This window comes from Drosophila montana, unplaced genomic scaffold (assembly GCF_035044405.1).
Source record: "Drosophila montana isolate Dmon_TW-CO22-7 unplaced genomic scaffold, ASM3504440v1 contig_2481_1, whole genome shotgun sequence".
Lineage (NCBI taxonomy): Eukaryota > Metazoa > Arthropoda > Insecta > Diptera > Drosophilidae > Drosophila > Drosophila montana.
Window position 1 is genome coordinate 2,153,351 of NW_026997351.1, and position 14,673 is coordinate 2,168,023.

The window sequence follows — 14,673 nt, forward strand, 5'->3', positions numbered from 1 at the left end:
CAGTTTCGTTGGAAACATAAAAGCATATTTTTCAGCATGTCGAAGATCGAATACTCTTGCTGGCATTATCATAGAAGCGAACGTTACAATTTCAGCTATCGATTTGGACTTAAGGCTTTGGAATTAATCAAATAGAGGAAGTTTGCTGACAAAGTCAACAGTTGTTAGTTGCACAATTCATAAGAAAATGAAAATACACTGAACAAGTGAATAGCAGCAATTTAAATGATAAGCCAATGGGCTACATCTTTTTATGCTCTGTCAATCTAAGAGACGAACGAAACTATGTTTGCAGTTTCAGCAATCTTTAGATTTGGGTTATCATGTTTAGCCAGCAATCCGCTCGTACTATCTCAACATGGTTCTGCCAAGGTTGTAGACCTCAGAGCGGCTGCATGCCACATCTGTGACACGCGACGTGCAACTGTTCAACTGTTGGCCACCCACCACTCGCAGAGCCACGCAATGACGCAACTTGTCGTTTGTTGGGCGTGCAACAGAAGCCAACAGCAGAGCCGACAACTGTTAACTAACAGGGTCACAAGTTAAGGCGTTTATTTGCCCAAATGTTTTCCATGAATTAATAGGCGCTTTAGGCGAGACTGTCCGACCGTAAGGTACACTATTTGCAATTTACATACTTGTGCTGGAATAATTACGTCTCCTACAGGTGTAAATCAATTCTACGTTCGGCAAGTATTGATCTGCTCATATATCAGAGTGCGCACTGGTGTATTTCCGTATCTTTTCATTTGAGGCGTACAAAGATAGATAGCATGTGTATGTCTTCGATTTACAGAAGTGTGGTATAAAAAACCTAGATAACAAATATGCATAAAAAACAAAATACGTGCTTAAGCAAGAATTGAGAAATTAATTGGCACAGCTGAAGACTTTGAAAAAAAATTATTGTTTAAATAGATAAATAGGGATGTTTACTTGAAGAAAAAAAAAAAACGTGCAAATAGCATTATTTCGAGAGTTTATGAATAAGAGTTTCGAACATCTACCAATTAAAGAAAAAAAAACAAGCGTCTACAAACAGATAAGTCTCAGGCTAAAACATGCAAAAATACATTCTTTACTCTTATCCAAACATACTGGGTATCCCCGATCTTTATTGATTTCAATTGTTTACCATGCTCAGTGGCTGCTACTTAGTGACAAATACTTATTTGGCAGCCTATCTTATGCCAAAAGGCCAATCAACAGAAGTGCACTTAAAATTCACAATTGGAATGGAATTGGAATGGTAATGGAAAAACTGTTTTTATCAGTGGACAAAAGAAAGCGAGAAAAAAGATATTGCAAATATCGAACAGGAGTGGAACAGGCTCTTAGGGCAAAGGTAATTGAAAGGAAAATGAACATGATATATTCATGTGTGGGATCTGGCTGAGTGCGTTCTATAAGTAAATGATAAAGCAGCAGGTAATAGTTTATAAAGACAAAGAAAAATAAGTATGAGCATATCTGTAAATGTACAGAAATGTGTTTACTTGAACCCAACAAAAACCATTTTATCAAATATGGCGTTAAGACGTGTACATCGACGTCAACGCTGCCGAAGTCGCTTTGGTTGAGAGCTAGCCGAGCAGAGAATGGAGCCGCTGGCTGCATTTTAGAAGTAGCTGTCACAAGTCAAACATCGAACGTTGAGCGGGTAGTTCTCGGCAGTTGTATATTTGAAATTGGAGCGGTGCTGCTGCATATCATCTTCACATCACTGGGGCTCTCTATAGGGCAACTGAATTCAATATGCTGGGAAATCATTCGCGTCTGATCAAGATATTCTTTGTGATAATTTCCATAAAGCTCTTCTTAATACTCGTACTCTTCGCTTACAATAATTCCAATGTGAACCGTTTTCGACCCCGTCGTATAGTTTTTATCGATGAGCTGCTGATTGACAAAAGCGCGAGTAAGTTACCTAGTTGCCTTGATTCTACTTCTATCGATTAATCCGAATTATGTGCTAGCGCCCAGCTGGCAGGAGCGGCTGAAGCTGATACGCGAGGAGATGCCCTCGTTTCCGCTCGAGGAGCTATCCCATAGACCGCCTTTCGAACCCAACTGCGGACGTGTTCCCAGTATACTGGGCATTGATTATAGCAACGATTACTGGCAGATGGCGCATGTCTCTAATCTGACTTATTATCTCTTTGGTGCGTATTACGATAACAGAGAAAAGATGACCGAGGCGCCGCTGGTGCGGGTGCTCACCATGATCAATCAATATACCAAGCGTAACGAGGGCAAGTATCCCGAAACGTTTTGTCAACTGTGGTACAAGAATCGCGTGGATCCCATTGTTGTATCTGTCACAGATCACAAGCTAATTTGGTTTTGGGGCGGTGGACCGCCACAGGTCTTTCCAACGCTTCTCAGTTGCCCTTTGCCCAAGAAAAACGGCACCATCGTGGAAGAGGTGCCCGAGATGGTGTCGCTGGTATCAGAGCGCTGTGAGAAGGCTAGGAATTTGTTGCGCGTCGTGTACGAACGGGATGGGAGCAGTACAGACATCCTGCCAACTGCTTCGCGCAAGGAGCAGGACCAAAAGGATATCCCAAAACAACCAAAAAAGCCACTTCGTTTCATGGTGTGCGTCAAGGCCATGGACTTTCTCTACGTTGACATGTCCTCGCGGCTAATTGAATGGCTCGAACTGATGCGCCTGCTCGGCGCCGGCAAGGTGGTCTTCTACGATGCTCAGATGCATCCGAATATGACGCGAGTGCTCAATGATTATGTAGAAAACAGCCCGGATTTCGTCGAGCTGCGCCCCATGTCGATGTCGCGTGGAGTGCCGCACACGGGTCGCCACTTTCATCACTACGCCATGGGTGTCGACAATTTTAATCGAATACTGAATGAGATGATACCCTACAACGACTGCTTTTATCGTAACATGTATAAATACGACTACATTGGCGTCTTTGACATCGACGAAGTCATCATGCCGCTGGGCAACGTCACCAACTGGTCCGATCTGATCGAGCTGGCGCACAAGGTGCCCGATTATCAGAGGGACTCCACGAACTGCAAGAACTGGGCGAGCTTTTGCTTTCGCAACGTCTACTTTCCCCGCTACCCGGAGCGGCCCAAGGTGTACAAGGAGCTGCCAAGCTTCTACTATATGCTGCAGCATGTGGAACGCGTGGCAGAGCACTGTGATCGGTATTCGGCAACCAAATGCCTGCACTCCACTCGGTATGTGATTGGACTGCACAATCACTTTCCCCTCTTTCATGCGGAAAACGGTGAATGCGATCCCAAATCGGTGCCAATTGAGTTTGCACAGCTGCATCATTACCGCGAGCCAGACAACAAGACGCGCCTCATCGATCCCATTATAGACGACAGCATCTGGCGGTTTCAGCCAACGCTTCAACAACGTGTCTATGCCAAATATAAGAAGTTAGGATTTTTGCCCGACATCAGCCAAGTGCTCAACGCTGAGATTCAACGCCGAAAGGACGATGAACGTAAGCTACAAGAAGCGATAGGCATGACATAGATAGTGCTATCTCGGCGTGTGCACTAAATACATTTTTTTTTTTTTTGTTAACATGCCTTTATTTGTGTTTGGATTGAGTTTCCTAAATACTAAATGCTTTTGATATTCATAAAATTTATTAGAGCCATGTTGCGCGTGATATTGTTGCTATAAGTTAATTAATTATTTGGGAAAGTACCTAAATTCCAACACCGTCAATATAACTACCTCACTCAACTCCATAATACATCCTACAAATATATATATATTTATTAAATACTTAACTCATTCTGTATTTTAATGGACAAAACTGATATCAATATTTATATATTTTTTTTAATATATATTAATTAATTAATTTATATATGTAATTAATGCCTGCAAATGGGTTGAAAAGTGGGCACTTTGCACATATGCTGGAAAATTGAACAACTCTATAAAGAGAATAATAATAATATTATGGATAGTGCATGGAACCCAAATGGACTCGGCGTCAGTCGTAATTCAGCTGTGTAACTAATTTCCAGCTATTATTGAGTCTCATCATTATTTGCGATATCAAATCGATACATTGCTGTTCAAACTTTAACCAACATATATAATAAAATTATTTTAATATTTTATAAATTATACAGGTGGGGATTTTGAACACATAATCCAAAAAAATAGGTCAATAGAGAACACTATAATAGATTTAGTGTTGCGCGTGGCATCCAAATTAACTCTACGTCAATCAAAATTCAGCTGTGCAACCTAAAATCAACCAGTCTTAGGCCTCATTAAACATGACAGTTATTTACTTGTTTGAAATTGTTATTTTAAGCTGGAATTACTCAAAATGTTTTGCTATATTTGTGTTAACCAAACAGCTATAATGAAAAAAAGCCCAAAAAGACGTCATGACAGAGACTGTGACATAGCAAGCCAAGCGGAATGTGGCATAAGTTATAAGAATGACAAACAACCGCCAAATGTGCTGTGTCCCCGGAATTGTCGGGAAGTTATGCATGGAGTCAGTCTCTTGCCTAAGGCGCTGACTTGCATTACCCGTCTGGCAATGCGATGCGCCTGGGGGTATGCAACCACCGCCACAAACCAAACGCAAACGCAACTAAACGGTAAACGAAACTAGCTTTGCTGTGTGTGCGTGTGTGTATGTGTGTATACCCAAAAGTGTGCACAAAAACGCACCTGAGCGCAAATGAATGATTGTGTTGTGCAGTCGCTGCTTTTTCTCGATGCTCCGTCCTTGCCTCATGTCCTCGCAAAAGTTGGACAATGGTCGAAACTAGGGAATTTAACAATCAGCAAGCGCTTGCTTAGCAAGTAAAAATGTAGTTGCATTTATGAACTATCCTATTATTGATAGATCGTCTACGAACTTTTGTAATTCCCATTCACGTGACCTGGCCATTTAAGCATCCAAGCCACGAGGATTTAGGCTCGAATCCCCGGCTAGTCTACGGCTGTTATCTAGTCTTAACCGAAGGTAATACAAACCTATGCTTTTTAAAAGGAAGGAAGCTCCATAATATGGAGTTATATTCCATACCATACTTCGAATTAAAATACTTTCAGTAAAATAATGCAGTGAAAACTCTCATGGGCGAAAAGCATCGAGTTTTCGCTGTAATACTAATACTTTAATTTATTTTTTAGTGAGCGGTGGATAACATAAAAATATTAATAAAAAATAATAATTATAATAATAATAACATTGAAAATCATAAAAATAATATTATTTATAATAATAGTATTATTTACACTAATGATAATTATATTACTCAAGCGCTTTTGCACTTTTCAAACGACTCCCAAAAGTATGCTATACTTTTGTCAACTTTTTTGGACTTTTTGGCGGCTGCATAAAGATTGCTGCCCACTGTACAGCTCGGCGTCGCGTTTGCTGCTTGTTGGCCAAGTGCGCATCCTTTGCTGTTGCTGCTTGTTGCATCGTTTTTTGGCTCATATGTTGCAACCTTTCGCTTAAGCAAATTGCCAGCATGTGTGTCTGTGTGTGTGTGTGAGTGTGTGTGAGTATTTTTGTGTGCCTTGATGAGTTTGCGTTTGCTGGCTGTGCGGCAGTGCCTTGTACTTGCGGCTTGCAAAAGGCGCTGAGTTATTGTGCTCGTGCAATGGATGCAGCGACAGCAGCTATCCCAAAATGGCAACGTGCAACATGGAGGTGCTCCCAATCCACACCAGCTGCGTGTGCGTGTAAATGTGTGTGTTGCATTTCACTTAAAATGCTTTTAACCAAAACATTAAGCAGCTGGTGTCACATTACATCACAATGCAGACCAGCGTTAGTTGCTACAAGCCGCAGCAGCAACAACAACAAGTACAACAAAAACATCAGAAGCAGCCGCCACAAGAGCTAGTCGAACCCTTGCACTTGCAGCAGCAGCAACAATTTTATAGCCTAAATAAGCTCCAAACGCTGCTTAAAACCCAGAAAGAGGAATTCAAAAAAATAAAAAAAAACAACGACAGGTAAGTGCGCGAATTTATACGTGTATACATTTTTTTAAATATTTCACTCCTGTGTTAGCTAATGCCAGGCAGATAGATTTTTTTATTACTTTTGTTTCAGCTATGTTTTTAACCCCAAAAATTAAGAGCCAAGAAAATACGAATGTAAAAGATCAACATATCTACATATAAATTTAATTTTATTTAGAACTATGATTCTTATATGTAGAGAACCAGGTACACAAACCAAACCTTGAGGCCTTGGTTCGAGCCGCGAGCTAACAATTTTTTAATTAGAATAAAATACTTATAGACTTAAAGTTAACGAAATTGAAGGGCCTCCTTCGGCACGCCGAAGATTTAATACCCTTGCAGACCCAACCCTTTCATAATGCTCATAGTGCTTTGCCCGTATCTAAGCACAGGGAAAATAGTAAATGCCGAGTATGGTTACGATATCTTGAAAAAGAAAAAGGTTTTCATACAACTTAATTTTCGACCGATCATAGTTCGAAAAAGTAGTCCTATGTAAATAAGATTTTGCATAAATGTAGGGAACCTAGTGAAACTATTAATGGCGAGTTTGGTGAAGATACCTTAAAAAACAAAAAAGTTTTCTTACAACAACTTAATTTTCGACCGATCGTTCCTATGGCAGCTATATGATATAGTGGTCCGATCCAGCCCGTTCCGACATATGTACTGCGTGCAACAGAAAGAGGCACTTCTGCAAAGCATCATAAAGATAGCTTTAAAACCAAGAGCCCAGTTCGCATAGAATCAGACAGACGGACAGACGGACATGGCTATATCGACTCGGCTTTTGATACTGATCAAGAATATATATGCTTTATGGGGTCGGAGATAGCGCCTTCTATGTGTTACACATTCTACGACAAAATTATAATACCATCTGCTAGGGTATACAAATTCCAAGGATCAAGAACAAATGAATTCAGACAATTTTGTTCGATTTGTTATCTTCATCATATCATGTAGCTGCCAATAAAACAATTGATGCGAAATTTACCCGTTGTATGGAGAGAGATAATAAAAGATGCACAACATAAATTTGGATATTTTGCATTTAATTAAACAAAAGCTTAAATTTGTTTACTTCAATCATTCTTGCCAATATGAATAAATACATGCTTCTTTAATCTTTTACACATTCCTTATTTTTTTTTGGTTTTGTTTTTCTCTGGCTTCCATTTTTGTTGCTGTTGGTGTGTTTATTTGCCCTCGATTCAGTTTTAATTACTGTGCATTTGTTTGTTGTTGTTTTGCGCTGCTGACTAATCAGGCCAATATTAAATTGTTAACTAACAGCCAGAGCCTGGATATTATATTCTAAATGGAATAGAGTTTTATGCCTCGCAAGCTGTTTATTATTTATTATAAAAGGGCATTTTCTTCAGCTCTTTGTTGTTGTTTTTATCGTTTTATTGGCTGCGGTCCGGTGTGTGTAGTAGAAAAACCAAAGAAAATTGAAAATAAATTGCATGGTAAAATGTTAAAGGCCATGGGCAAAGATTTTGCCAGCTTATTAGCTGAAATGCTGGCCCAGCCAGGTCGGCCATGTTCCGGTTGTGTGTTAGGTCGGATCAGGTCACTTGATTCGTGGCTGTAGTCCTTGTGCAGCTTTGCGTCAAAACAAGCTACGGCTACACCTTTCAGACGTAAACGTCAATGCCATAGACATGCACACACACACACACACACACACACACGCACGCCCACATGCAACCATGAATGAAGTGCCGTCAATCAAGCCGTTTACAGTCTTTGCTGCCAATACAAATGGTAAAGCATTATATGCACCAGCCCAGCTTAGACCTGCAATTGATTGCTTGTTTATTCAAATTAAATTTTGCATAATAAACTAATCGAAAAACTACCTCAAATTTTGTGTTGTGCTTGCCCGTAAGTGAGAGGGCCAAAACGCATTTGCTCTTTTAATAATTGATGCCAACGCACATGCAGAATTGCCCATAGATGCATTTAAAGCCATTGCCCAGCTGACCAGCAATAACAGCAACAGTTTTCGTCCAAAGTACGGAGCTGCGCATCGAGGCCTCTTTGGCACTGTGCCGTCGAGTCCATAAATCACTTTAATACCCGCACTCCATGTAGAAGGGGCCCATTTACAGTCGCCTACTGCTACAACTAAGACCAATGGCATGGGTTGAAGGGTTTGTTGGGACTCTGCCAGGAGCGAAGACAACGTGTACGGGTGTACAAAATTCAAATCGAAAGGTCTGTACTGATTTTCAGCTCACTTTCGAGAAGTGATTGATATCTTTTAAATAAACTTGGGCCAGTATTGAAACTCTTTCATTTACATGCTTATATCTTTGCTTTATACGATAGATAAATATTTATCAAGTGGCCTCCATGCGGAGAGTACTCCACAGAATACTCCCATCGAGCCGCAGAGCCACTTTATATCTTCGGAAGTTCCAAGTGTCTTTTAACTGAAACGTACACTCAATTAGCTTAAGACCAGCATCATATCCACTCAACGCAATTGCAAATATTGCTCTTAAATGTGCAAATATTGCTCCAAAATATTGACCCGAAATTACGAATAAGATTTAATAGCCGTAATTCAAGTAGCAGGCAGATTTTGACTGAAGCACTAGTTGGACTCATCTTTGGGTCCACTCTCGGCGGCTGAGTGTGTGGCAGGGCCCATTAAATGTGAGGGCAAGCAGTGTGTTGTTCTGGTTGTTCAACTGCAGCTGAATCGTCAGCATGATTAATTGATGAAAATCCCTTCTGCCATGCAGGATAATAAATTACAATACACCGACCAGCACATAGCGGCAGACGGACAAACGAGCGAACCGAACGCACGGACAGGTAGCATGTGCTTCAAATAGCTAACAGACAACCCACATATACACACACACACACACACACGTGCGCAGATGAGGTCGTGATGTGTGTTGTGGCCCCTGCATTGAATTAAACTACAGCCAGGACGAGAATGTCGACGTGTTCCGGCAAGGAAGGGAACGCCGACACGTTGGCAGTTTCCTAAATTAGCTTAATTTCATTTAAAAAAATACCGTGTTGCTGCAACAGGCACACGACCACATTCCCGCACGCTAGCAACGCCCACAAACAAGAGGAAGCGTCTCACATAAAGCGCTTATTTCCCTTACTATTAATATTTATAATTTTATTGTTATTAATGCTGTTATTAGCATTATTATTACTGCTATTGCTTTTATTATTATTCTTATTATTTTTATTATTATTATCAGTGCTTATAAATAATGCATATTAGTTAGCCTAATTGGAGTAAGTTCATAAAGTTGCCACAAAGATGTTGCCACACGCCACACAGAAGATTAAATCCAGCCCGTGCAGCTAGTGGCGACATCAACTTATGAAATTCTCAAATTTAATAACCAGCTGTGCACGGTATTTAGCTCGTTGCAAACTCACAATTAGACATGACTGTATGCTGCTCGCAGCGCCGGCAACCAGTATGCTGTTCGCTCGATGGCTGCACTGACTCGAGCTCATAACAAATCTCTAGAGTGGGCCAACACGTTGCGTATACACAACGCAAGCTATGCGCTGCTGGCGTTTCCGCGGTGTGCGGCTGCTTCCGTTTTGCCTTGCCCTAAAAGTATGCTATGTGTTTATTGTGTGCCAGCTACTAATCAGAGTTAAAGAGGGAGTGAGAGTGAGAGAGTGAGAGAGGAAGAGCGTTAGACGCATAGTGAAAGAGTGTGAGTATGAGTGTTTATGTCAGAGTGAGTGAGTGTGTTTGATGTCCAATCGTACTATAAAATTTAACAAAAACAATTCCCAACTTTAATGATTACAAGTACATAAAATTATAAGCTGATTCACATAATTATTTATTATCTACTCTTGCACGTATAAATACGATGCTCCCTCGCGAAAATAAAACGCTTTTTTCCTGGTGTGATTTTAAAGGGCAAAAAATAAATAAAATTTTCCCTTTTAAAGTTTTTAAATAAATATCCTACATTCAATGCATTTTATATTCCAATTTTAAGATTTTACATGACATACCTTACGAATTTTATAAGATTAAGTGGCATCCGTCATTTGTCAAATGTACATATATCTTATAAATTCTCTGAGAACCTTAGCAGTTTAAGAAAGTATCTTCTGTTTAGAAGTCCACACAGTCCACCAAGTTCTTAACTATGATAGTTCGAGGCAACGAAGACGCCATGACCCAGAAAATTACTTGCACAACACGGATGTCTGGCACGGCAAAGCTGCTGCGCTTTAATCCAAATGGATAGCTATTATTGAACATGCTACACTCTTTCTCAGCTACCCCAAGCCATATGAGCACAAAGTTTCCCACAGTGCGCTCCCGACTGTGCGACTGGAATGCCGGCCAAGGTATTAAATCTTCAAGACACAAGTCTCTCTACTGCTTTGGGACTTGGATGTACTTTGCCCTGAGGGGGCACAGTGCTTTGCGCTTCCCGATTTTCTATTTTCATTCATATGGGGCAATAGAGCGATAAAAGCTTATCGCAGTCATTACGTAGCAACCGCTCTGACTGTTGTTGTCGAACTTTGAACGCCAGTAAAATGTTGAATGTCGTTTAGTTTTCGCGGCGTCGGATCCAACCGGTTTCCAAGCATGAACTTGAGCTTCTGCTCTTACAGGGCTTAAGCTCAGCTCGCAGACGACACAGCGCTAGACAGATATATCTATATATATATATCTAGCCGCACATATGATGACTAAAATATGCATTTGAGATCGGCTAATTGGATTTAAGCACAACTTACAACCTACTTGATAGCTGGATGTGTGTGGGATGCGATAAAAGCCCAGCTAATGATAATAAGTGGCATAACGTAGACGACTTGAGTAATAAATTAACTATTACATTTTATTAACTGCACATTATCATCAAAAGTATCAAATTGCAACGGTATCTGTAGTAACATAAAGCTAGCTTCTGAATCGCAATAATTATTATTAAAAAAAAAAATAATTATTGCGGCAACAAATTTATATTCGCATATAACTCGCTCGGGTAAAGTAAACATTTACTTAATTCGTAGAATTAAGTTCCCCTATTATTTGTGACTATAAAAACAACTTGGCCGGGTCTAAAATGTCAGATCAGTTATATTCTCAAATTAAAGGCCGTTATAAAGCGTAATACTAAGTCTTTATAGACACATCGTTTTTTCAAGCTTCTCTCTCTTGAAACTTGTGCGTTTCTTTTTCGCACTGCGTGAAGCATTAATGGTGCTCGCTGTAAAACTATTACGAAATATATCAACCATATTAAATATCATATAAACAGCTTTAAAAACAAAAAAAAAAATATAAAAAAAAAACATATTCAGCATAAACAACCATTACAACGAAGTGTGAAACTGAAGATCAACAATTGCATGGAATTAGCTGGCTTGATTTCCACTTCAAAACCCGAATGAAAATTCCGCAAAGTCTGCAATTAAATGCTCGAGGCCGTCGTTGATGACGATGTTTCTTTTCAGCTGTCGTTGTTCATTTTGGCTTTTCGTTATTATCGGTTTGGTTTTCTAGTAGGCGGTCTTATCAATTCGCCTTAGAGCGGTTCCGTCAGTGACTCCGTTACTGTTACTAAACGGACGGACGGTCAAATACATCGATAATGCAATAAGCGTACAAATAAACATTATAGGCAACACTCAGATAAGATAGCCGTACAATTAACGGAAAACATATATGTATAAGTATATTAGGTGCGAGTAAGCATGAGCTGTTTGCATATTTACATACACACATACATAGTATGTACAGATACCATATACCCTTGAATATGGCCAGCTTTATGACGCGGTGAGCCACTACTTGCCGTACATCAATCGAGCCACCACCCAACGTCAGACAACTCTACCCTTTGCCCACTTTGTCCAATGTTGGAAAATCCTCAACGGACCAACGTAAATTATGTCATACTGTTAGTTAAAAGTGTGCAAAACGACGCCAATGATGCGGCACAGTGTGTTGTTATCATATCTCTCATAAATTGCTGATAAACAATATTTTTAGTAAAAGCGAAGTACTTAAAAAATAATTTATATATATCTTATTTATTATATATAAATGAAATCAGTCAGTTAGAACATTCTTGCAACTTGCCAAAGTAAGTATCGATAAATAAGATCCCTGATATCCATATTTGTGTGCCATGCACACACATATATATAAAAACCAATAAGATTTGCAGTTGTTTGCCCCCTCCCAATGGACAATTTACTGATAAATATATATCGGTTTGGGCCTGATACCACTGACAATCGGCAAGTTGTCACTTTTTGGCACACCGTTAACCACTGTGCGCAGCCGAGTCGGACTTGCTCGCGCTTTTGAACGACAACCGCTCTCATTCACTCGCCGCAACGCACACTGTACGGAGGCACGGAGGCCGCAATAACATAGATAGCTGACCGATCGCATACTCAAGTCGTTGGAGTCGACTCTCTGCAGAAGCCGCCATGAACAAATACGCATTGCTGGCCGTGTGCCTGTTGGCTGCCGTGGGCGCCCTGCTGCTGGAGGTGCGGGCTAGCCCCAGTCCGCAAAAATTGAGCAGCAGCCAGCTAGAAAGCGTCTCTGCAAAGTTTTTGCCACCGGAGTTTCGCAATACAAACGTCAGCATGGGTAAGTTCCTGACCCTGTGACATAATCGTAATTGATTGGAAATAAATCGTGGATCTATCGTCTATCGTTCACAGATGATATTAAGCGCGTCTATCGCGAGAAGTGCAAAAAGGTGACAGGCACGGATAACTCAACGTTGTATCAGGATATCGAGAATGCTGCCGCACAGCTGGGCTCCTGTCTCAGCGGCCTGGCCAATCTGACGGCGCTGCAGGCTGAAATGGAGGCAGCCCGGCCGATCGGTGAGCTGGATACCGTGTTCAACAAGTATTGCCAGCGTGCACCGGAGGCCGAGGAGTGCGTGCGCGCATTCAATGCGAAGATGAAACCCTGCCTAACCGCTGAGGAACTGCGACAACAGGCCACCATGATGCGCCTTGGTGCCTCACTGCTGGAATTCGCCTGCTCGCGCGGCGGTGATCAAATTGCGCTATTCGTTGCCGAACAAGGACCCGAGTGCCTTGAGGCCAACAAGGAGAGCATTAGCAGCTGCCTGAACAATTCATTCCATCAGTATATACCCAAGGATGGCCAAGTGCCCGATCTGATGAGCCGACCCGAGCTGCTCTTCTCGCCCACACACTGCGTGGACCTGCAGAGCTTCGAAGCCTGTGTGCTGCATCATCTGGAACAGTGTGCCGAGATCACGCCCGCCAACATTGTGCAGTCCATCTTCCGCTTTGTGAAGAACGAGACCGACTGCCAGGCGTGGATGAATGCACGCGCCAACGAGCGGCCCATCCTGCTGGCCAGCGCCAACAATACTGGCGGCGGCGACGGTGCCGCCACTCTGGTCACGACCCTTGGCGGCACCTTGGCCGTCACGCTGGGCGCCTTCATGCTGCGCTACTAGGCTAGCATTTAGAATTTCATACTCATAAATGCGTTAGCTTTGAAAAAATGCTTATAGTATTCCTTATTTTCATTATCATATAATTTTTTTTTTCTCCCTATCTGCAATAATGAGAGTAGTGATAACATTTCCAGCCTATTGTGCAAGTATTCGTATGTATATTATCATTTTTTTTTTTTCGTTTTTGTTTAAATACTTTTGTGCGGTACTTTGTAATTTAATGACTACTTTATTTATTGCTTATAATAAACAAACGATTACGATATGCATATGTGCCGGCAACGACCCCTCCCATGGGCAACGTGTGGTAATTCAAGGTACTCTTGTGTAGTCTGGACAGGGGATTAGCTGGGTAAGCAATTGTATGCCATATTTCAAGGAAATGTATATTTACTTAATTCTCTTTGCGGGTTATTTATATCTGTAACAAATCGAACGATTGCCTAATCATCAGGAAATATCATAAAAATATCAGGCATTCGGTACGATAAGCATAAGTACACATACATATGTAGTTTATATAAATACTTATGTATTGATATGCAACGGTTGGCAAATCTTATCAAATCTTCGTATCTATCGTATCACTTATATTTTCAGTATCAGCTTTGCTCCTTTTTGCCATGCAAACAAAGTTCAAGAACTTGGCACATAAAACAGACAGAGTCGATGATTCAGACAATACGAAATTCGATAAGGCTTCATTTGTAAGACTCTGCCTCTGAGTCACGCATGCAAGAAGGATTGCATACTTTTGCGCTGCTCGCTAATTTATTAAGGGATATATCCACTGCCGATATTCAGGCTAAGTCATTAGATAGTGAGGACCCGAACAAAAAAATTGATGGGATTTGTGACCAAACCAAGATAGACTCATTTATTCTTTGAGTGTATGCCCATACAGATAGATATACCCAATCGCATGCTTGCTGTATAGGGTAGCCGCGGTATCTGGTAAATGCCTAATATGAGCGGTAATCAGACTAACATTAGTTAGTATGTGTATAAATGCGAATAGAAATATAAATATGTCATAGATAACTGGAACGGGAAAGTACGCATTTACATGTTGAAGTGAAGAAATGAGAAATGTGTTAAATGTAAGCATTTCGTGATTAATACATTAGATCATTCTATTTCTAAACGCCATCCGAAGGAAAAGATTATAGTTTTTATATGTGAAAA

General features: G+C 40.8%; 3 protein-coding genes across 3 annotated transcripts in view; all 3 read left to right on the forward strand.

Moving 5' to 3' along the window:
* The window catches only part of LOC135428513 (transcription factor btd), a 73,835-nt gene that overhangs the window by 45,043 nt on the left and 14,119 nt on the right, over window positions 1-14,673 (forward strand). The window lies entirely within an intron of this gene.
* On the forward strand, window positions 1,750-3,517 carry LOC135428499 (uncharacterized). Its single transcript, XM_064682547.1, has 2 exons — window positions 1,750-1,921; window positions 1,980-3,517. Exons 1-2 carry the CDS (start codon window positions 1,759-1,761, stop codon window positions 3,515-3,517), a joined length of 1,701 nt encoding a protein of 566 aa, XP_064538617.1. The 5' UTR covers window positions 1,750-1,758.
* LOC135428459 (27 kDa hemolymph protein) lies at window positions 12,324-13,808 on the forward strand. Its single transcript, XM_064682453.1, has 2 exons — window positions 12,324-12,635; window positions 12,710-13,808. Exons 1-2 carry the CDS (start codon window positions 12,470-12,472, stop codon window positions 13,486-13,488), a joined length of 945 nt encoding a protein of 314 aa, XP_064538523.1. The 5' UTR covers window positions 12,324-12,469; the 3' UTR covers window positions 13,489-13,808.

Excerpts from the sequence above, each read along its gene's own strand:
- LOC135428459 (XM_064682453.1), top strand. The coding sequence starts at position 12,470 with ATGAACAAATACGCATTGCTGGCCGTGTGCCTGTTGGCTGCCGTGGGC. Across the intron at positions 12,636-12,709 it reads CAATACAAACGTCAGCATGG|ATGATATTAAGCGCGTCTAT; the intron begins GTAAGTTCCTGA and ends TATCGTTCACAG.
- LOC135428499 (XM_064682547.1), top strand. The coding sequence starts at position 1,759 with ATGCTGGGAAATCATTCGCGTCTGATCAAGATATTCTTTGTGATAATT. Across the intron at positions 1,922-1,979 it reads GCTGATTGACAAAAGCGCGA|CGCCCAGCTGGCAGGAGCGG; the intron begins GTAAGTTACCTA and ends ATTATGTGCTAG.